Source organism: Saccostrea echinata, unplaced genomic scaffold (assembly GCF_033153115.1).
Source record: "Saccostrea echinata isolate AGI-Se365-2 ecotype Australia unplaced genomic scaffold, CSIRO_AGI_Sech_v1 ptg000068l, whole genome shotgun sequence".
Lineage (NCBI taxonomy): Eukaryota > Metazoa > Mollusca > Bivalvia > Ostreida > Ostreidae > Saccostrea > Saccostrea echinata.
In genome coordinates this window covers 54,614-80,000 of record NW_026889817.1, presented here as the reverse complement: position 1 = coordinate 80,000, position 25,387 = coordinate 54,614, and the positions used below count along the sequence as shown (strand labels likewise).

Here is a 25,387-nt window from a genome sequence, read left to right as displayed (position 1 = left end):
ACAAGGAGACCAAAGAGGATCTATACTAGGTAGAAATATATCAGAAAACACAAAACTGATTTATGATATTATGAATTATACTCAAGTCAACAATATTCCTTGTATGATTCTTTTTATTGATTTTGAAAAAGCTTTTAATATAGTGTCTTGGGATTACTTGTTTAGAGTATTGTATTTCTTTAACTTTGGAGAATCTATTAGAAAATGGGTTCAAGTTTTTTATAAGAATATTACAACAACAATTAATCAAGGTGGTAACTTATCAGTTCAGTAATGGAAGAGGTTGTAATCAGGGAGACCCAACGCAGTACAATTAAGGCAACATTTTCAATAAAAAAAAAAAAAAAAAAAAAAAAAAAAGACAATGAAAACAAGACATTTGAAGTTTAACCGTCTGATTTTCTAGCATAAGACTCTAATGGAAATGTCTTTGTGTCATCTTGAAGAGTTTGTCCTCCACTTTTAATATTGATATTTTTTGTCATCATGTGACCCTTAGTATTCACGTGGGCTCCTATTATAGCTCAAGATATAAAATATCAAATTTAACCGAAAAGTTCAAGGGCATGGCAAAGAAAAAGTACACTTCACAAGATTTCAATGTGTACCTTAATATCTATCCTATCTCAAAAATAATGCTCGTTCAGTTAGATTCCTGGTATTATTTAGTTATTCGGTAAAAACAAAGACCGGTATTAAAAAACTAGGGTACTTTTCACATTTCATGTGAAATAATATATTACCTAGTGAATTACGGAGAAATGAGCATCACTTTTCATATAGCATGCAGTAAAATAAACATTTACTCTTGAACTTTTCAGTTTAAAATCGAAGTCTTGAAACATTCATTCTAAATATAGTTTTCAAACGCATCAGTGACCCGGTAGGTAACTCTTTGGTATTTGTAGAGTTTGTTTACCTCGCGAATTTGAACATGTAACATTTACGGACTATGCTAGGCTTTACTTTACCGAATTAAAACGGTATGCATATAAAGATCTTGACTTTTATTATTTTCCTTTGTATATTTTCGTCCTTTTCATACAGCAGGCAAGACCTTATAGAATACCTTCCGAATTTTCTCGAAGATCTAGACCTATATATCATGTACGTATATATATAACAATCAAGTGCAGCGAACATCATATAAAAAGATTGAAAAAGAATGCCCATTTCTAAGTTTCAACCATTTCCGATAAACATGTAGATCTTCCCTCCCTCGTAAAATGAGAAACTATTTACAACCCCCCCCCCCCCCCACACACACACAGACATAATAAAAAATATATTTACAGCAGAATGAAGTTTCACATATGGGTTTTCCTCAGTGGTTCTCCAAAATCTTCTTTTGTTTAAGAGTTCTAGTTAAGGTTATTGTTTTACACCTGTTAATATAATTAGTTCTATCCTCCTTTCTGCATATCTAACTCCTTATAGTTGCTTCTTTGCTTCCTTGATAAAAGGCCTATGATATATAGTTGGGCGTTGTTAACTTGTAAACATCATGATCTGGTTTTTATTTGTCAGGATATAACCATTGTAACACAAATCTCATTTAGAGTGGGTGCTTTCATTCTTTTCTTTTTTTTTTTTTTTTTTTTTTTTTTTTTTTTTGAGAAAATATCAATCCCTAAGCTTTTATACACAAACAAGTTTATCACAGGAAAAAGACCCCCCCCCCCCCACATAAATAAATAAAAGGAAAGGAAACAACCAATAAAAAGACTATTTTGGTTACAAATGTAATCAGAAAATAGATACTTCTTTGTTCCAATGATCATCGTAAATATATAATTATGCCAATATTTGGCTTTTTTGGTACAATGTACCTAAAATGCCATGTTCATGCAGGTCTGGATTTTCACATCCTTACAGCCTGTCGGCTTCTCTTGGGTCCATGTACAGATCAACTACGTGATGTTTTACTTCATCATGCACCACCGTCAACATTCACACATGTCATTAAACAAAAGAGGTTTAATCTGCCCCGTCCGACAGCACCACAAATGAATCATGTTTTACCTAAAGGCAGTAATTATGCTGGAAACTATAATGACATGGACATTCCATTATTGTACACACTACTCAGAAACATTTGTAGCATACCACCACACAGCAATGCCTGGGGAAATGATCCAGATCCTACAGATCGATTTCTTTCTGCCAACATTGAGAGGATTCGTATTGCTAGAAATCAGTGTGTACATTTTTCAAGTCCTGTCCTTTCCAATGCTGATTTCAACGCAGTCTATTCCTCTGTCAGATCAGCAGTTGTGGACCTTGATTCTTTCCTTAACAACGGGAACAAGTATGAAAAGGAGGTTGACTTTTTGAGACTTGAGACAATGGACCCTGTCCGTGAGTGTCATTACATAGAAGAACTGAGGAAACAAGCTGAAGAAGATGCAGAAACTAGAGAAATAATCCAAGGCTTGAAAAGTAAATTCGTTTATTAAGTTTGACATTTAACTATTAATTGAGTTTATTGCTATTTAAATTTGTTTCAGAAGTTAATGCTTACTTTAAACAAACTTTGATTTTCCTGTTAGGTAAATTAGAAGAGAGTGAAACTTTCAGAATTGAGAATCAAAATAAAATGCTGCAAATTGTTGGTAAGTATATTTATATTTCAAATAAAATATCTTGAATAAGTTATTAAACTGCTTTGAAGCAGACAAAAATAATTATATTTACACAAATGATATATTTTTGTGTTTTTAAGCTGACTAAATCGATGACGTAGCATGGTTTTAGATAACTCAAGATCGTCTAGGGCTTGGGTAAACAGATAAAAAAATATGAAGGTAATCAATCTAAAAATTTCATTGAAACAATACAAATGTAGCAAACACGGATCTCTCAAAATATCAGAGGTTTGATCAGGTGCCATGGAGTAGTAAGCATCCCCTGCCGACCGGTCACACTCGCCGTTTGCTCTTTGTCATGATCGGACAAACAGAAAAATCCGTAGAAAATTCAGTGTGAAAATATTGGCTTTACAATTACTATCGAATCATATCATGTAATATTACTAATATATCGTGTAATGCAGTTTCACAATTTATTTTATTGTGCTTGATATAGTATAATGAATGTACAAATGTTAAAAATGTCCAATGAAAATCGAAAACAACTTCAATGTGAACCAAATGCTGGCCAAAATCTCTGAAAAAAGTATTTTGAATTTTGTTTTTTCATCAAACACACGAGAAGTTCGTCTCTATCAAACTGACTAATACAAGTACGTATTTGTTTCATATTTGTCAAGATTACATCTTGTCAGGGATAATTCAATGTATTTCAAGTATATGTTGGATCCTAGCTTTGCAATAATGGAATTTTACCTCTCAAATTACTATTCTCAATTTTTTTTTCATATTTTTCCAGATGAAATCAGGACACCGAAGTCCGCAATCCCTCAAAATGTCAAAGGTATGTTGGTGAATGCAAAACTACTACCGGCATATCGAATTTTTTTGCAAAAATTCATTTAATGTTGACTTTTTTTCCAAATAAAAAACTTATTGTATAGACATTCTGGTTTAAATGTTTAGAATTAAGGTGTCTTCTACCTATCCCCACTTTTTAAAAACTGCAATTCCACCTATTCTCACTTGCAAATAACAATAGATGTTTAGATACTAGTTAGTTTGTTTTTATAGTAATTAGACTAATTACATAACCTCTTAAGATTTACTAATATTTTGTACATCTAAAGACAGAAAATAAATAGATTTAGGGAAAAATGATTTATTTTGATTAAATATATGGATTTTAGAAAATAAAAAAAAAAGTTAAAAAATCAACACTTTAATATCTTGAATTTTGAACATAAAATAAATTGATTTATGAAAAAGTGCATTTAAATAGCTGAAATAGCAAATGCCATAAATAAATCATCGTAAAATGTGATTTAATTCACTTAGATATCTCCAATTTTAATTTTAAATATTAGTAAAAAGTCTGATTTATAATAATAAAATGCCATTTTACCTGTCCTCTATTCCAACGGGTGTTCAATAATCACTGTTTATACGGTTATTATATGTTTATGCCGTTAAATATTTGTTTACACATAAAATTCCACCTATTCCCACATAAAATCTTACCTTTTCCTACCTGATTTTCAAAAAGTGGGAATAGGTAGAATAAACCGTTTAGAATGGCAACAGGAGAGACATATTTTGTTAAAAGTTTCAGATTTTAAAGAAAACTTTATTTTAAAAGTTTAATTTTTTTTCCCCTGTATATCTAAAAGAATTGAATTTTTTACATTAATATTTTACACACTTTGTCTCACATTTAGTCTGAAAAATTTTAATATGAAAACAATTTTGAAACATTATTTTGTGTGTGTGTCAAATTAATCAATTATGTAAATTGAAGAAAAAAATCGTATAATTGTTAATACAAATAATCGTAGATTTTGAAGTGATTGTAATTAACCTCTTTTTGTTGAACTCGAGATAACTGATAAATTTTTGTCTCACCTTCAGAGCAGGAACAATTAGAGATCACTTAACTAGGCGTCTGTCTGTTCGTCCGTCTAGCTGTCCATCTATTACACCTTATATCTCAAGAACTGTAAAAGATAAGGAATTATAGTATTCTGGTCTTGTATTGTTTTGTGTTATTGCTTTTATAAAATTCCAGAGTCTTTGGCTTCATGAAATTTGAACTTTACCTTTGATTTTTGATCTTTTTTTTTTTTTTTTTTTTTTTTTTTTTTTTGATTACATATACTTCACTGATCTGATATACACTTATAAATAACATGTTCTTTAAAAGTTATATCTGTCTAATTTAGTTTGTGCACTGTTATTATCAAACATAAAAATACCAGTGTTTTGCTCAATTTGACCTTATTCTCTGACCTCCTTAGCAAAAATACTCGGAGCAATTTAACATATTATTATTCATTAAAACGTTGACAGACAGGGTTTTCATTCATAGGAAATATATATCATGTTTCAATACCCCGCACTTTAAACCTGTATGAGGAACGCATGTGCCATAAATGATATGAATAAATCTTATAAAATGTATGGAGATAACGCACAGTATTCAAGCTCGAAAGTCTAATAAAACAATACAAATGTTGGAGCAGAGCAAACACGGACCTCTAAAACATCAGAGGTGAGATCAGGTGCCATTGAGGAGTGAGCATCCCCTGCCGTCCGGTCACACCCGCCGTGTGCTCCTTGTCATGATCGGGAAATAACGGAAAAATCCGTCGACAATTCAGTGTGTAAATAATGGCCGAACAGTAAGTTTGAAAAACGTCAGTCAGCATTTGACTAAATGATTAATAGTATTTGCTGTCTAAGAGGGTTTAGTTTTTTAATATGTTGCATCCTAGCTAGTATTATAATTCATGTGTTTGTCTGCGAAGAAAAAAAAAACATCAATGAGTAGTAAGACTTCGATATAATGGAATGGCTATTATAATACATGTGCCGTCTGTCAAACCTTTACCTCTCAAAATCCCAAGGATGAATTAACGGTTTTAGTATTCTTTAAACTAGGTCAGAGGTCAAGGGCAATAGATTATATGCATTTCCACGCTAAACGCATTAAATACTTCGCATTCCGACTTCCATGTTTGGTTCATGATAAATGATTTTTAATGGAAACTTTAGAATTATAGAAGAATGCATACACTAAATTATGTCATATATATTTTGCATATACATGTAAAACATTTATTGTATCCAGTAATTTTTAAAGGGACGCTTTTCTCTAAACTTTAAGGCCACATCTGTCATATTTATTAATGGGATCGCCATGCAATATGAATTCTAATTTGATTAAAATAGGGTTCCCTTGGGCTCAGGTGGCCGCCATTAGGTTGAGACTCTTTCATATAGGAAGAGAAACTCGTAATTCAGGTGATTAGCAAAACCCTTAAGTCTCTGAAATGTACTTTTCATAGACTTAAAAAGTTGCTTCTGTTAGTTACTAGATAATTAATTGAATTTTTTTCAGAAAGCTAGAAATTTCACAATTCATTTTAGATATTCATGAAAAAAGGTTCATACGATGGAAAGAAGAGGATGAGGTTTACAGTGAAACCCACAGTTTCCTTGTTATGTTGGATAAAGTCAGAAGTCAACCTTATATGACATTTGTTGGTGTCCCAGGATCCGGAAAATCGGCAACGATTCATCACATAGCCCTGAAACTCCAGAAAGAAGGATACGAGATTGTTCCAGTTATTGATATCAGGAAAATCGAAGATTATTGTGACTCTCGTAAGCAACAAGTATTTGTTATTGATGATGTGGTAGGTGTTTATGGTCTTCAAAAACAAAAATTAGAGTTATTGATAGATCATGAAAAAAGAATTTCAGATCCCTCCAGTAAAAATACAAAGATATTAATGTCATGTCGGGAGGCAGTGTTTAATGAATGTTACAAATCATTTTTCTTAAATGAGAAAAACATAATTAAAATGCAAAGACAAAATGCGATTCTTCAGAAATACGGCTTGGATAGAGGTTTGTTGTCTCCTGCATTACTGAGAATTACATCGGATATGTTTCCTTTGTCATGTAAAATGTACTCAAAAGGTGGGGTGGAAATTAGAAACAATGTTGAAAGGTTTTTTACCTGCTGAATGAATTCTAGAAGAATTTGACAAAATGCAGCTATGCTACATTGGTCTTGTGCATGTAAATGAAAATAAACTATCCAAAACAATATTAAAAAACACAGAAAACGAAGTTTTATGTGAAATGAAATCAAGAGTACTAGAAAGTTGTGAAGCCGAGAGTTACATGGATGCATTTAAATTTGTTAAAGCACTGTCAGTAATGGAGGGGACTTACACAAAACTCCGTGGCTCTGAGTATACATTTATTCATAACTCTGTGTTTGAAATCCTTGCATATCATTATGGATGTCAGTTTCCAGAACTGTTTTGCAATATATCAGCAGTAGTTACATTGCTAACGTAAAAGTAAAAGAATGTAAAAAAGAGTCGGAGGTTGAATGCAAACTCGGTGAGAATGAAGAATTTAGTGCTGGGGAGCATCAAGCAGTAACAAGTGAAAGAAGCCAGGATTCATTTGATCTCTGTATAAGGTTAAGTGAGGATCAGTACCCGATGTTTGCAGAGCGTTTGTACGGGGATATAGAAAATATGGAGCTGTATGATGTTTTTATGAATAATGCTTTAAAACATCCTAAGGTATGTCAGGCTTTTATTGAGGTGTTAATTTCAAAACCTTACACAGAGCTGAAGTCTTTATTTCTGTCAGAACAGAAAGACGTGTCTAAGGTAGTGAGTAAAGGAGAACGTGTGAGAGAGGAGAGGGATAAGATGAGCCGGAAGAGGTTCAGACAGGGATTGCTGTGCAGAAAGAGGCTAGTGAGGAATAGGAGAGGTTTTTTAGTAACAAAATATTGTGTTAGGGTTATCAGTTGGGTGGTTTACTACGGACACAATCAGATCCTACAATATATTGTAAAACAAACTGAATTACACAAAGAAACAGAGATTGAACTATTTTGGAATTTTTTTAGCTCCAAATTAAGTTTTGAAACAAATGAAATAGAAAATAACATTGAAAAAAATAATGCAAAAGACAAATTATGTTTATCAAACTCCATGAGTGATACAAGAAATCAAAATCAGGACAATAGTTGTTCTGTTTTCGAACAAGACTGTTTACTTGTATTGAGTTGTCACAGTGGAGATTTAGAGACTGTAAGAATATTCATAAAGTACGTCAATATAAACAAGGAACTGCAATATGATGCTTTCTTATTTGAACCAACTACACTAGCATGTTTAGGTAGATTTCTGAGAAAAGTGAAGGACTTATCTAACGCGGGAGTTGATATTAATAATGCAAAAGACAAATTATGTTTATCAAACTCCATGAGTGATACAAGAAATCAAAATCAGGACAATAGTTGTTCTGTTTTCGAACAAGACTGTTTACTTGTATTGAGTTGTCACAGTGGAGATTTAGAGACTGTAAGAATATTCATAAAGTACGTCAATATAAACAAGGAACTGCAATATGATGCTTTCTTATTTGAACCAACTACACTAGCATGTTTAGGTAGATTTCTGAGAAAAGTGAAGGACTTATCTAACGCGGGAGTTGATATTTATCTACGTGATGAGTATGATACACTACTGACAGCAGCATGTAGGGGTGGACATCTGAGTATAGTGAAGGAGTTACTTAACGTTGGAGCTGATGTCAATCTTCAAGGTAAATATGATACACCACTGACAGCAGCATGTGAGGGTGGACATATGAGTGTAGTGAAGGAGATCCTTGAAGCGGGAGCTGATATCAATCAACAAGGTGGGTATGATACACCACTGAAAGTAGCATGTAGGGGTGGACATATAAGTATAGTAAAGGGGTTACTTAAAGTGGGAGCTGATATCAATCCACAAGGTGAAACTGAATCACCACTGACAGCAGCATTTAGTGGTGGACATATGGGTATAGTGAAGGAGTTACTTAAAGCGGGTGCTGATATCAATCGACAAGGTAAACATGACACACCACTGACAGCAGCATGTAGTGGTGGACATATGAGTATATTGAAGTTACTTAAAGCGGGGGCTGATTTCAATCAAAAATGTGTGTTTAATACACTACTGACAGCAGCATGTAGGGGTGGACATATGCGTATAGTGAAGGAGTTACTTAAAGCGGGAGCTGATATCAGTGGAGCTACTACAAGCAGGGGCTGATATCAATCAACAAGGTCAATATAATACACCACTGATAGAAGCATGTGAGGGTGAACATATTGGTGTAGTGAAGGTGTTACTGAAAGCGGGGGCTGATATCAATTCACAAGTTGAATATGATACACCACTGACAGCAGCATGTAAGCATGGACATATTGGTATAGTGAAGGAGTTACTTAAGGCGGGAGCTGATATCAATCCACAAGATTTGTATACTACACCACTGGAAGCAGCATGTGAGGGTGGACATATGAGTGTAGTGACGGAGTTACTTAAAGCGGGAGCTGATATCAATCAACAAGGTATATTTGATACACCACTGACAGTAGCATGTCGGCATGGACACATGAGTGTAGTGAAGGAGCTACTTAAATCGGGAGCTGATATGAATTTATGTAAAAAGCATGATACACCATTGACAGCAGCATGTAGGAGTGGATATATGAGTGCAGAGAAGGAGCTACTTAAAGCGGGAGCTAATATCAATCAACAAGGTGAATATGATACACCACTGACAGCAGCATGTAAGCATGGATATATTGATGTCGTTAGGGATCTTCTTAAGGCGGGAGCTGATATCAATCAACAATGTGTGTATGATACACCACTGACAGCAGCACGTATGGATAGATCTACAATTGTATTTGAGATATTAGATAAGGGAATTTTATTCAATTCTTAACATGATGAGTATGATTCACCACTGACAGCAGCATGTAGGGGTGGACATATAAGTGTAGTGAGGGAGCTTCTAGAAGTGGGAGCTGATATCAATAGACAAGGTAAAAAAGTAACACCACTAATAGCAGCATGTAAGAGTGGACATCTGAGTGTAGTGAAGGAACTACTAGAAGCGGGAGCTGATATTAATCGAAAAGGTTTTATTGATGCACCAATGACAGCAGCATGTAGGTATGGACATACGATTGTAGTGAAGTTGCTAATAAAAACGGGAGCTGATATCAATAGACAAGATAAATATGATACACCACTAATAGCAGCATGTAAGGGTGGACATCTTAGTGTAGTGAAGGACCTACTAGAAGCGGGAGCTGATATCAATCGAAAAGGTTTTATTGATGCACCACTGACAGCAGAATGTAGGTGTGGACATACGATTGTAGTGAAGGAGCTACTAGAAGCGGGAGCTGATATTAATTCAGAAAATACGTATACTAAACCGCTGATAGCAGCATGTGCAGGTGGACATTTGGGCGTACTGGCTTTACTAAAAGCGGGACCTGATATAAATAAACAAGGTCAGTAAAAGACTCCAATGACAGCATTATGTGATGTTGGACGTATGAGTGTAGTGAAGTAAAATATATGGAGATAACGAATAGTATTCAAGCTCAAAAGTCCATCAAACAATACAAAATAGGAGCAGAGCAAACACGGACCTCCAAACATCAGAGGTGGGATCAGGTGCCATGGAGGAGTGAGCATCCCCTGCCGACCGGTCACACCCGCCGTGTGCTCCTTGTCATGATCGGGAAATAACGGAAAAATCCGTCGACAATTCAGTGTGTAAATAATGGCCTAACAATTAGAAAGAAAAACGTCAGTCAGCATTTGACTCAATGATAAATAGTATTTGCTGACAAGGTCATTGTATCGACCATAGAACTTACGAAATGATGACTTTAAACGAGACAGCTGATATTCTTGTTTCATCAACTTATTTATCAATAATTTACCTCGTTTTAGAAATTGTACATACGTAGAGCATGCTCTTACGTATCGAATCAACTGAGAGATATATACCCCGTATGCAGGTGATGAATGTATATTGCTGCATAAGTAAGTGAAGTTGACGATTGAAAAGTTAAAGTCATCACCTTTATTATACAGCTTGGTTGCTAGACTACCATTAACGTCTTTTTCAAGTAAAATATCCAAATATGAAACAGATGTGCTAGACTCTGTTAGGAGTTACTAGAAGCGAGAGCTGATATAAATCTAAAAGGTTAGTTTGATATAACACTGGCAGTAGCATGTAAGGGTGGACTTACAGTGTACCGAGGGAGGTACTAGAAGCGGGAGCTGTCATGAAACAGCAAGGTGAGTATGATAAGCCATCGACAGTTGTGAAAATGGACAAATGAGTGTAGTGAAGGATCTACTAGAAGCGGGAGTTGTATCAATCGTCAAAGTAAAACTCATACACCGCTGACATCAGCACGTAAGGGTGGACATATGAGTGTAGTAAAGGAGCTTCTAGAGGCAGTACCTAATCTCAGTAAGGAAATTATGTATCATACACCATTGTTAGGAGCATGTGGGGATGGACATATGAGTAGCTGCTTAAGGCGCAGACTGCTATCAAAGAGCAAGGTGTGTCAGATACGTACACCACTGACAACAGCAGGCATGGGTGGAGTGTTATGAAGGAATTGCTACTGGTATAATATTTGAGTGTAATAAAGGAGCTACTACAGGCAGGGGCTGATTTTTATTTACAAGAGTTTCTTAGTGCATATCTGAGGATGGATATATATATGCAAATAGTGAAAGATCTGCTAGAGGCTGCTAAGACTCTTCTTGTAATATATACAGAGAAAGTACTTTTCTAAAAAGAATAGTTTTAAAAAAATTGAGATTCTCACACCTGTTATACATCTGGTCAATGGTAATAGCGCAGATCCAACTATCTCTGAATAGAGAGTCTTTATCATTGTATATTGCATTAGAAAACAAGGTTGGTGTTATTATAGCAAACTGAAAGTGACTGTCATTTAGCCTTAATTCACATCACAAGGTGATATAGTAACAAATTATAAAGATGATCAGGCCATAAACTGAGAAGAGACTTAAGTCAAAATTTCAAACCAATATAGCTTTTTAAATAATTTTGATAATGAAACAAAATTTTTATCATATGTTTGAATTTAAATGTTATATAAAATTGCAGTTTTTTAAAGCATATACATTAAATAAAACTCAAGATATTGAAAATCAAAATGTTGACTTAAATCTATTCTCAGTTTCTGGTCTTTGGGCCAGGTGCTGAAACAGAGACAAGTATGCTTTATAAAGAGATTTTTTTTAAAAATAATCAGAGGCTTAGAGATCAAACATCTGTTTCTCGGAGTATGTTAACCAAAAAGTAGGTTATTTTGACCTACATTTGGAATTTCACGGCTATATCTAAATATTTCAAACAGTAAGAGGCTTAGAATCATCTAACTATCAGTTGATGCATCTTGGAACCCTGGAATATTTCAAATAAAATGTATATCAATTTTATCTAATTTTGGAATTTTACACTTTTATCTCAATATTTAAGATAAGAAAAGGCTTAAAATCATCAATGTCTGTCAGTTGATTCATCTAAGGTAAACTGACTGTGTCAACTAAAATAATTGGTCAAGGTGGCTAACCTTTGGAATTTCATAGTTGTATCTCAATAGTCATGGTACTAAGAGATCAAACGTTTTGAGTTGATTCACTTTAGTCCTTGTATTGTGTCCACCAAAAAGTAAGCCACTGTGTCCTTCTTTTGGAATTCCGTGGCTTTATCTGAATATTAAAGACGATAAGGGGCTTAGAATCATTAAACCATGTCATTTGGTGCATCTTGGGTTCCCAGAGTATGATTACCAAAAAAATAAGTCACGGTTACCTACTTTAGAAATTCCAGGCTTCATCTAAATATTTATTATACTAAGAGGCTTCGGATAGAAGTTATAGTGTTGTATAATCTATCAGATGATCGATTCTAGGTCCTTGGGCCTTTTGTAATCTGTAACATCTTTTGTTTACACTGATTGATGTTGGACATTACAGAACTATACATTTTGGTGGATTTTATAGAGAGTGTGATCCTGTATCACACTGACTGGGAGCTGTTCTAGCTAGAACAAGATGACTGTTTCGAAAGTTCAAAAAAGCGATAATTCATTTGATAAAAAGTGCTATCTGCAAAATAGTTCGGAGTGTATTAAAGAAACATGATATATGACTATATGAAAAAAGCGGTGAGGATAACAAACAGATATCTCAAAAAAAAAAACCAATACAATGAATATGTGAACAGGCCATAAAACAAGTACCGCCGGAAATTCCAGAGGTGGGATCAAGTGCCTAGAAGTAAGCATCACCTATAGACCAGTCAAACCCCCCTTGATACCTTTGTGTTGATCAGGTAGACGGAAAATTTCGTAATCAAATTTAGTACATGTATTAATAAAGTCTAACAATTGATATGAAACAAGTCAGCCAAAAATGACCCAATGATAGGCTATATTTTCTATCAAGGTCATTATAACAATCATAGAATATATGGAATGTTGACGTTAAACGAGGTTCTTGAAGTCCCTGTAACATTGACTTGTCTATCAGCAGTCTGTTTTGAATTAAAAATTGATCATTCTCAGAACATTTTCTTGAGTATCGAATAAGAGACATTAAAGAGATATGAGGCAGTATGTGTGAGACAGTGAAAGAGAGGTTATGATGATGGGGGGAAAGAGGATTTAGTTATGAGGTCTGTGTTAGACATAGAGAGTGTGTCTGTTCCTGAGAGTACATAATTATTATTTTATAAGTTCAGAAAAAAAGCAAAGATTGGTTTGAAAGACAAAAACGTCTCTGAGGTGAAGAAAGTGCTGAGTAAATCAAAAAAAATAAGAGATAATACTCTTTGTCACAAAATTCAGCTCTATACTGTGTACTTTAAAATATCATATTGAAATAAGTGTACATGTCTTGACATATTTCGCAATTTTTTAAGATACTGTTTTTAAATGATAGATGTAAAGAGGATAATTGAGAATTATCTTTACTGAGTAGCTTATGTAGCGCAATAGCATGGACTCATTTAATTTTCTGGTAGTCATTTCCTGAGACTTTTTCTACCACCTACTTTTAAGGTGTCTTAAAATTTTGACTTGTTAGTATGTATAAGCATTAAGATTTCCATTGCTTCAGGATAAGATTGCTCTGGCTCTGATCAATCTTAATTCAGTGTGTGTTGTTGTAAAGTATCTAAATTTCTCAACACGCCATGCAATAAACATATAAATTCTGCCCATTGACATGTTGCACTCTCATTTTAAATCATTCTGCAAAGATGAAATGATTTCCGTCACAAATGTAATGATACATACCATCAGTTAGAGATTTTATTGAATGGTGGATGTCATTTTTTACAAATCATTAAATGTTTGCTGTTCATCCTTGACCTTCCATAAAGAAAAGTATCCATTATATTATTCCATTTTCCATTAATTAAATTTGGGTTGTTACGCGCCATTTGTTTAGTTGAGAAATAAGTCTGTATCGTATAACGAGTTGCCTATATCACATTTAATGTGACTAACGTCAAAAACGCTTGTCATTGCTTACTATTTAAATGACACTGTGCCTTGGGTGTCTTATCAATGTTTTATATAACCTGTATGATTTAATGCAACCAAAAATCTTCTCAGGTGATTGATTTTAAATGACATGTATGATTAAATGTGATCATTATTTTTGTCAGAAGATTGATTTCAAATTATATGCATTATTAAAAAATGTTATCAAGTGTTGCCAGGAGAGATTATATATAATTTGTATGATTAAATGTAATCAAAAATCTTATTAGGAGGTAAATTTAAATGTCATCAATTTCAGTGTTAGTTGATTGATTTTTTTTATATTACATGTATGACTAATATCAACGTAATCGATTGTTTTGTCGAGAAATAGGTCTTATATTAAGTGTATCATTAATGTAATCAAAAGTCACGTCAGGAGATATATTTTTATCAAACATGTACGATTTAAATTATGTAATCAAGTCATATCATTAGATTGGTTTTTTTATTGCATGTATTGTTGAATGTAATCAATAGTCTTGTCCAAAGATAGGTTTGATATTACTTGCATATGTTTGAGTAATCCAATCAGTAGTTTTTTATGGAGATTCATTAATTATTAAATTATAATGAATAGTTTTGTCAGGAGATATATTATATTATATTAAATGTATGTTTAAATGTAACCAATAGTCTTGTTAGGAGAGTGGTCTTATAAAGATATAATCACTAGTTTTGTCGGTGTTTTTTTTTATCTATACAAGTAAGGATTAAAACATTGGATAAGCAGAGCGCGTTTTAAATAAATTGAATATTGAGAGGAGCGTATAGTTTAAAATATACGCAATGACGAATCATACGGAGTCATGTAACAAATCTGTTTGAAATTTCAGTTACAATTAACATTTTCTGTTGTCGCTTATTGTCTCTCGAGATTTTTCTACACTTAATCTTATTTCTCTCAAATTTTTGTTCATCAACATGTTAATATATTGCATGATATATTCATGCATTTGTAAAAAAAAAAAAAAAAACATTTAAAAAAAACTTTTAAATGAATAATAGTGGATTTTTAGAATAAAATTTAGAAATAGTTAGGAAAAAATTTGTAATTTTTTTTAATGCAATCACAAAGTAAAAAAATTACAAAGATGCAGATCATTCACTTTTCTTTAAGTTACATATGGTACAAAGAAGAAGGTATGGTTTTACCTTTATTGTGCCCTAAAAATTTAATGTTTTCAAAAAGTTTTAAAACTGGCTTAAATATTAGTTGAGTATATGACTGTAATAAATCAGGAAAGAATATAGCATGATGGAATACCATTCTAGATATATGACGTCACTAATTTGATGCATTTCTCTATTTAAACAGAAAAAGCCTCAAAATGACCCATTTCAAGGGTTATTTTCCTTAATAAAATAGTGTCCACAGCCGTCGCCCACGTTAATATTTAGATATGTTGTGTAAAATTCTTTGAAAAATCACATATCTCAAAATCTTTGTGGGCGATGCCTGTGGACAATATTATCTGAAAGAAAATTCCATTGAAAATTGATGTCTTCTGCAACTTTTTAAGAAAATACGGGAAAATGCACAAGTTTATGACGTCACAATTAGCATTTGGAAGGTCATGTGAGAAAAAAGATTTGTATGATCTTTCTGCATGGAATTCCAATAATTCAAAAAGCTTGAGTTTTAATTTTTTATATCACTTTTATTTTTAAGAAAAACACAGGGCAAGATTTGTATTGAAACCGTACCTTGTTCTTTTTGAGCATTATGTTATAGCAAATTGCAAAAATTTGTTTTGATACTTTAAGGTGTTATTGTTATACTTAAATATATATCCAGTGTTTTTCAAAATCTTTGTCAAAAAATATTTTATATATAATAATAAATTAGTGGACAATTTGTAATCGATTAGGATGATGTTTCAGTAGGACAAACTCCTATGTCAAGGTCAAAGGGTCAAAGTGGTTGGTATCCAAAGGAAGGTCTTGTCACAAGGATTACATATGTGAAGTATGAAAGCCCTAGCATCAACAATTCAAAAGTTATGGCCAAGGTTAAAGTTTTTCAAAAGTAGGTCAAACTCCTATGTCAAGGTCAAAGGGTCAAAGTGGTTGGTATCCAAAGGAAGGTCTTGTCACAAGGATTACATATGTGAAGTATGAAAGCCCTAGCATCAACCATTCAAAAATTATGGCCAAGGTTAAAGTTTTTCAAACGCAGGTTAAACTCCTAGGTCAAGGTCAAAAGGTCAAAGTGGTTGGTATCCAAATAAAGGTCTTGTCACAAGGATTACATATGTGAAGTCGAAAAGCCCTAGCTCCAACCGTTTAAAAGTTATGGCCAAGGTTAAAGTTTTTCAAAAGTAGGTCAAACTCCTAGGTCAAGGTCAAAAAGTCAAAGTTGTTGGTATCCAAAGGAAGGTCTTGTCTCAAGGAATACACATGTGAAGTTTGAAACCCCAAGCACGAACTGTTCAAAAGTTATGGCCAAGGTTATAGTTTTTCAAAAGTAGGTCAAACTCCAAGGTCAAGGTCAAAAGGTCAAAGTTGTTGGTATCCAAAGGAAGGCCCTGTCACAAAGAATACACATGTGAAGTTTGAAACCCCAAGCACCAACTGTTCAGAAGTTATGGCCAAGGTTAAAGTCTAATAAAATTTTGCAAAAGTGGGTCAAACTCCAAGGTCAAGGTCAAAAGGTCAAATATGGTGGTACCCAAAGAAAGGTCTTGTCACAAGAAATACACATGTGAAATATAAAAGTCATAGCTCCAACCAATCAAAAGTTATGGGCAAGTTTAAAGTTGACAACAGACAAACAGACAAACCATGCGCGTAGCTGCCTTTACGCAAATCATTTTCAGAAAAAAAAAGATAAAAAAAAAAAAAAAGATAAGAAAAAAGAGAGAATTATTCGGAGAAAAAAAATCTCAGTACCATCCAACAAATATTCGTGTTTCAAATTATTCTGTGTCATATTGTGTCGATTTAAATTTTAAATTATCATGGCTGTATGATAAAATTTGAAATCTTTTATTTAATAACTGACAAATCCAAATAAATCATTCATTATTTTGTCATTTTGTTCTATCATACATTGATATATTTTTTTAAAAAGATCTTTGAAGAAATAAATTTCAGCCACATCGTTGAATGCTATGATCTACTAGTATGATTTACAATACGATATTTTTTTGTTCATAATTAAAATTTTGTATACGTGTTTTTGAACGTTAAGAATGATTATATGATACCAATTAATATATCGGTTAAATTTTAGCCTCAATTATATGTACAATAAGTTTCCATGGAATATTAATTTTCGTTAAAACAATAAATATTACTATGTCTTTTATTTCCTAAACAAAAACTAAATGGCATAATTTTTATATATTAAGAAAATGAATGAAATATTTGGTAAAAGTCCGGAGCTTCTGGGCCCTCACCAGCAGGCACGTAGTATCAGGGGAGCCTCCCCACTATTTATTCCCAAAACCTAACCTTTTACTATTGAAAAATGTACATTGAAAGGGTAGATCCCTACTGTTTGTTGCACCATTGTTAAATCATGGTAATTTGGTAATGTATTAATAAAAATTTGGTTTGTGAAAGATTGACACCCCCCCCCCCCTTCAACAAACTCACACACTCAAGAAATAGGACTTCGTATTTTGACAATCTTCCTTTTTCGTTCTTGCTTGACAAAATTTTTAAAGTTGTAATTTTTTCCTGGCAGGCAAATGCTTTATTACGTGCCTGATCAGAGCCTTTAAACACTGGGGGGGGGGGGCTCAAGACCCCCCCCCCAACCCCCTGTCGTTCTTTGCGTACACATCATTTCTATTCTGGCTACGCGCCTGCAAACAAACAAACAGATAAACAGACAAACAGACAGACAGGACAAAAACAATATACCCCCGGGATCTTTCGATACGGGGGCATAAAAATCTAAAATTATACGGCTGGTAATGTTTATTTAACCCTGATTCTCTCATTGCATTTGGATAAGACTTTTTCTAATGTAAACAAAAACAAAAAAAAAATAACAACAACAACAACAACAAAAAATAGCATGAACTGCTTAATGACCTCGTATCATTTAATCATTGAATCATATAATAAGACAATTATTGCTGATTTAGCACCTTCAAAGTACAATATTGTACTCCTCAGGTGGCTAAATCATGGTACTGGGCTCAAAAACGGAAATAATTGTATCATAATTTGAAATGTGCAGATAAATAAAATTTTATTTTAAAATAAATAGTAAAAATTAAAACTTTTAGGAAAACAGAGCAAAGTTTTGAAATTTAATCTAACTTGTTACGCATTCAATTTTTAATGTCTTTGCGCTTAAACGACGTATAAAAAACATCGAAAATTACACACTTGCAATTTCAAAGGAAAATTAATACAAACCTGTCATCAGCGAAAAAAAAAGTAATATAAAGTGAAAGATAAGATAACAAAATAATTGTTCTCATTAAAAAAAATCAAAATTGCTGAATGGGATGTTTCAGTATTTTAAACATAAATAAAGAAAACATTCTACATTCCTATAGTTATGTTAAAACACGATACTATTAAAGATGATAAAAACGAGACAAATGAATTCGGTGACATTGTAGATATTGTCGAACCAGCCTCATCCTGAGGGCAATTTATACATCTACAATTCTGTGCACGACGTCTAAAAATACTACACTTTCCTGTCCGTTGCTGCTCTTTTCCCTAATAAGTCGGGTTTGAAGTCCTTGCCATTGAAGAATATCCGATAAATTTATAGTTTTATAGTGAAGCAGAAAAACATGTAAGATATCAGTTTCAGTACTGTGAGCCCAGGGACTTATGAACGAAAGGGAAATGTTCTCACCATCTTTGACAGATTTGTAGGGGGAAGTGGGCGCCACGTCCTCTTTCAAGACGAGGGAGACGAGATTATGGTTGTGAGAAAAACCCTTAAAGAAAACAAATTTGGTAAAGGATTGTTGAGCATCGATTTCGTGTTTTTACTTTCACTTTCAGTATGGATAACTTTTTTACATATTCAACAGATTAGATATATACATGTATTGTTATATAGATCTTTCCACGTTATTTATTTGCCCAGAAGAAGATTAGTACCGCAGTTACCATGAAAGGGCTGCTAATTTAAACCTACCCAAAGTAGCTAATTTTACTTTTTGCATTGCTTGTATTTTTTGGCCGTTTAAATACCTACGTAGCAATTAATAGCTACGTAGGTAGAAATAGTCTTTGGACTGGACCTGTTCAGTGTACAGTTTTATAAACTGTATTTAGACATCAAACCCCACACGACATTTGGTGCGTCTAGACTCTGTCATCACATGTACATTGCATTACCAAACCGAAGCCTGAACAGTGCTGATTTTAATGAAAAACATTTTATATTTACTATTTATCTGCAATATATCCCTTAAATTGAGGCAAGTTTTTTTTTTAACTTTTGTTGTCATTCTCAGGAGAACGTTGATTAACAAGCGATGCATTGTGGGTCCAGAGTTACTGCAGGAATAAATTCTATTGAATAAATGTGCAGTAGTCCGAATTTTCTCTTCACCCAGGTGTTGTCATTAGATCTCGCAACGGAGCGGCTCTTTACGCCGCTAGCTAACATGTTTACAGTATGACCAATGGGCAAGCCCAGTTGTACCATCAAAAACCTATATACACAGCTTAGACCTGTACCGCTGATCCACTACTCTCTTTAGAGAAGTGGACAGGCTTTCGCCTACATCCACTTCTCTTCGCAAGCCTTCATGTTTTGATTCTGGAAAACGTGTAAATCTCGAACCAGTGACGGTCTAGACTACAACTGACGTTTCGTCTAAAATACATCTGAATGTACGTAATAGACGTGTTATCTTAACAATTTTAACATAAATACACACAATTGTCACAAGAAAACTGACCTTTAAGTATTGTTAATCCATTTTCACAAGTTCTCCATCCCGGATTTAAACTAAATGTTTATCTACCACAGCTTATTAGAAAAAATTGAAAATTTTAAGTCGGATAATTTGGAAAATTTGGCGAAGACTTATTTTAATGTTCAAAAAAAGTTTTTGACAATTCACTTTTGATTTAGCATATTATTCAAAATTAATATTATTACCTATACTTATTTTTACTACTTTAATACAATTTAAATATAAATTTGAGCTTAAAAAATACTTCATTACTTCCTCACAGACAATACTAAAAAATATTTTTTTATTTTTAAATGATATTAACTCTACCTTTCCCGAGAAATGAAAAAAAGATTTAAAACAAAGATCAAAAGAATTTGAACGAAACTTGAGGAAATACTGCCTCGTTAGTTTAAAAAGAGTAGACGATTTCTCTCGTTTCATTATTATTTTGTAAAAATAGTTTCCATTTTTATCCGAATTGGAGATTTTTAAATACTTCAAGAGTTACTTGCACATAATTTAAATCCGGGATAGAGAACTTGTTAAAATGGATTAACAATACCTAAAGGTCAGTTTTCTTGTGACAATTGTGTGTATTTATGTTAAAATTGATAATATAACACGTCTATAACGTACATTCAGAAGTATTTTAGACGAAATGTCAGTTGAAGTGAAGACCGTCACTGGTTCAAGATTTACACGTTTTCCAGAATCAAAACATGAAGGCTTGTGAAGAGAAGTGGATGTAGGCGAAAACCTGTCCACTTCTCTAAAGAGAGTACTGATCCACCTCTTCAAACCTCAAACCACATGAGACACAGTCTAGACTGTGACGTTGGAATATTTACGGAGACAGCCGATCGTCTGGTTGAACGAGACTATAGGTCTTGTGCAATATTTAATGAAATGCGTTTCAGAGTAGATGCAATCATTTTGTGTTTCTTTTAAGCTCTCTGCAAAGAAAGAAAAGTAAATGGATCTCTTAAATTAGTAAGGAACAATTATCCTTGGTCTTTTGTATGTTTGGTAAAAATTTTGCATGGAATCCTGGAATTTGGAAGGAATTCTTGGAATGTTGCACAAGAAAATTTGCTTGATGTATGTACAGATTTCATTCTGAATTTCCTCTGCTCTTACACATTAGTCTATTTAGCTCACTTTGCAAGCGTCACTCGCTGTGCTCGCTATAAACCGAGACCCAATTAACTGTGTGCAAAAATGTGAATGAAATCAATCAAAGACATTTACAATAGTTATACTTCCATTTGTATGTTGACTTGATAAACTCTAAATAAACAAGATGTGTTTGTGAAACACTGATGCCCCTGTATGGCAGCCCTATGGTACGTGCTATGCCTACCATTGTTGTAACGGGTGACGGGGAATCAGGGTTCGATTCTGGAGAGGGAGCCCCGTATGGCAGCTTATGGTGAAGGTTAAAGTTTCTCAAATTTTTAATGCAAGTCAAAGTCCAGGCCAAAAGATAAGAAATGTTGGTACCCAAGGAAAGGTCTTGTCTCAAGGAATATACCTGTGAAATTTGAAAGCCCTAGCTCCAACTGTTCAAAAGTTATGGCGAAGGTTAAAGTTTTTTAAAAGTATATAAGTAAAACGTCAAGGTCAAAGTTGTTGATATCCAGAGGAAGGTCTTGTCAAAAGGATTACATTCCTCTGTTAAAAATGCAAACCAGTAGAGCTACAGTCTCATCAGAGACTTCTGGTTTTAAATGATTATCTTCACCTTTTGCAAAATATGACTTCATAATCACATTTGTTTACAAACAGCACAAAATTTCAGGAATGGAAGAGTTAGGATAGCATCATAATTAAAGTGTAAAATATTGTATTATATAATCTTTTCCCCTTCAAAAATACTAACATGTATATATAACTTGATTCCATGTGTTGAAGTCTTGATTCATCAAACAATTTATACTGGATTAGGAAATATTTATTTTATCATTTGTACTTCTTACATTCTTCAGCCCCAAAAACTGATGACATTCCACCCATGACAGAACTAAGCAAGCTCACAGAAACAGAGGAGGAGAGGGTATGTGATTTGTATGAAAAAAATAATCTTCAAAGAAATATAGAATGATTTGTTAATCAAAAATGTGATCTTTGTTTGGAATATATGTTGGCATTCAAGGTCTCTGGCAGATAGGTGTAAGACAGCCAAAACTAACAGGGATTTCTACTCTTACATGTATCTGTAATGCAAAATTCAAGTTTGACATTAATGAATATGAATGAATTATACACTTTATATTACATACATGTGTCTTGTTACTCTCCAGGATGATCCCAGATCAAATACTCTGGACAAAGAGGACACAAATGCCGGAGAACCTAGAGGTAACCATAGCAAAGAAAAGAGTGGCAAATCAAGGGAAGTTAGGGGTATCTCAAGGAAAGAAAAGACTGGCAGTTCCAGAAAAGCTAAGGGTTCCTCTAGGAAAGTCAAGACTGACAAGTCCAAAGACACTATGGGTACCTCAAGAAAGGAGAAGTCTGGCAGTTCTAGGGAAAAGAACATTGATGAGAAAGCTACTCTGGTATGTTTAATACTATAGAGTTTGTTTGCTATATATAAACATGGGAATTTTTTTTTTTGGAAACTTACATCTTGTGTAATGAAGTAATCTTTACATGCAGGAAGTCATTCAGTCTCAGGAAAAGATCCAGAAAGTCATTCAGACTCAGGAAGTCAGCCAGAGACAGGAAGACAATCAGAGACAGGAAGACAGAAATTCTCCCACAGCCCCTGTCAGACGTATACGGCGCCATTGTAAAAGATTCAAAGGTGTGCATGTAAGTAGAGAATTGGTGTCACATGAGAGAAGATCAGAATCAGAATTATGAATTATAGCTTTAGAATCAGAATTATGAATTATAGCTTTATACTTTTTGAAAATTAACTCTTAAGAAGCCCAATGCTACATGTATTGGAGTTTGTGTAATTCATGCAGAACAATGAGAACATGTGTAAAATGTCTGGTACTAGTAATGCCTACTGTCTAGTATATAACCTGAGATGTGTGAAGTAAGCATAATTTCTATTGTAAGTGTTATAGCTCACACACCTTCTCTTTCTTTTGTAGAAGAGGCCAGCCAAGTGTTGTCCTGTAGAGGGTTGTACAGGGCTGGTTGTTAACTTACCAAGGCACATTAGGACTGTTCATCCAGACTTACGTCTCAAGAGTTCTTGAGAGCAAGAGCAAAACTTAAAGGATTTCCCTTGGGGAAGGTGGGTGAATAAGACTTGTTCTCATCAGAACTTTAAGAAGGGGGGGGGGGGGTGAGATGTTTTGTCATTAGAAACATAAGAGGTTTTCACTCAGAGAAGGTGGGTAAATAAGACTTGTTATCATCAGAACTATACTTGGAGAAGGTGGATGAGTGTAGCTTGTTTTACCCTGACTATCACTTCCTCTTTTTTCTGCTTTTCTTCATTTTTTAATCATACTCCTATCATTCTTTTTTTGATTAAGTGTTGTCCACAGTCTCTCAGTATTTTGATTTTTTTTAACTTTTGCATTCCTTGATATAATGCATAAACAATAATGTCAGTACACACAAACCCAACTTAGAAAAGTATACACTTTTCTTAAACTGATCAACCTTGCATGATGAATTATTTTACTTACTGGATGCTTTAGATGTGTAGTTGATTGGAGCAATTAATGTTTGAATTATTATTACAGTGAACACTGATATAGTGAATTTTTGCTTTTCTAGATGTAATGTTTTATCACCAATTGACAAAAAAAAAATAAAGACTTTAGTTGGCTATTACAAACAAATTTAGCTGTAAGTGGCATTTTGTTATAACCTTATACTACTGTAAATATTAAGAATTCTGTCTTCACCAAACTTTACAAAGGACCATGATAATGAGGCATCTAAGAATGTTATAACCAGTGATGCTTGCTGTGCATTCCAGACAGGGCTAGAAATTTTTTTTTTCACTGGTCATTTGGGCTATCACCTTAAATTTTTACTGGTCAACTCAGCACTTTTACTGTCCCACTGGGCCAGTTGATTTTAAAATGACTGGCCCAAATGCTTAATTTCAATAGTAATATTTTGTTTATATTATGATATTTATTAGTAAAACATAAAAAACGATAAACAAAAAAAAAAAAAAAAAACAACAGAACTTGGACACACAACCCTGACAATTTAACTAGCCTGACTGTGAATTAATTTTGTCATACATGCATTAAAAAAACACTGTCATGGTCAACTTAATAAAATAGCTCCACTCACATATTAATAAAACATAATATTGTTCAATACATTGGAGATACAAACACCTTTTGTATTGTGTTACTTGTGTGGTATACATCTAGCTGATGATCTTTTTGAACTACCCTTCTGAAGTTATTAATAGGCTTGTAAAGAATTGACCATTTTGTATTACAGTTCCTGAAATGCTTTCAAGGATTGCATAATCAACATGGCTGGGACCTCAGCCTCAAGTATGGTGTTGTTAACATGGCTAGGACCTCAAACAGCCTCAGAGATGGCCTTGACAACAAGGATAGGACACCAGCCTCAAGGAGTGAAGGACTCTGTAGACAACATGACTAGAACACCAGCCTTAATGACTGCATAGTCAACATTGGTAGGACCTCAACCACAAGAATTGCCAACATCACTAGGCTTTTAGCCTAAAGGACTGCCTAGTCAACATTGGTAGGACCTCAGCCACAAGAATTGCCAGCATCACTAGGCTTTTAGCCTAAAGGACTGCCTAGGAGACATGGGTAGAACACCAGCCTTAAAGACTGCATAGACAACATGGGTAGAATTTCAGCCACAAAGACTGCATTGACAACATTGGGAATCTTCCTCTGCTGATGATGTGTCAAGTCTAGAAAAAAGAAACTTCCTTAGAGGAGGAATGGATTTCAAGCGAAGTTATTTAATTGTCTTGTAGCAAATAAGCTTCCTAGCTTCACATATGACCTGATGAGTAAGTTGGCTTTGAATTGACTAATGGAAACAAGGTCAGCTAGGTGCAACCAAAACTACATGTATGTGAGAGAAGGAAAAGATCAAAAGACAGGAGAAAGGGTCATTAAAGTTACGATTAGACATGGAATTTGATTGCATATAAAATTGTGTTTTGATGAGCATCACATTTTTAAAATGGTCAATTATTTTTTAGATATCCTCAAAGCATCTGTTTGTCATTATAATTAACAGTAGTGTCATGGTGTTTGAGATCAGTGTTGTGTTTCATGGTTCTTGTTTATTTTTTTTTCTTAATTTGTTTTAATTTTGTTTTAATCTTTCTAGCCTAATTATGTTATTTTAAATTAAGCCCATTGACATTAAAAATCTTATACTTATTATTATTTTTATTTGTTTAATACTTGGTTTTCTCAGCAATAAGTTTTCAACAAAATGTTGAT

At 33.7% G+C, this 25,387-nt stretch overlaps 1 protein-coding gene across 1 annotated transcript; it reads left to right on the top strand.

Moving 5' to 3' along the window:
• Window positions 1-1,876: 1,876 nt before the first annotated feature.
• LOC133176143 (ankyrin repeat and KH domain-containing protein mask-like) lies at window positions 1,877-25,387 on the top strand. The gene is given in 17 exon segments (XM_061311301.1): window positions 1,877-2,439; window positions 2,550-2,612; window positions 3,388-3,432; window positions 5,817-5,847; window positions 5,986-6,497; window positions 6,628-6,915; window positions 6,918-7,385; window positions 7,788-8,063; window positions 8,154-8,513; window positions 8,695-9,339; window positions 9,430-9,978; window positions 18,874-19,008; window positions 21,950-22,017; window positions 22,265-22,522; window positions 22,623-22,778; window positions 23,069-23,214; window positions 24,393-25,387. Coding segments are annotated over 16 exon segments (4,395 nt in total). The 5' UTR covers window positions 1,877-2,006; the 3' UTR covers window positions 23,177-23,214; window positions 24,393-25,387.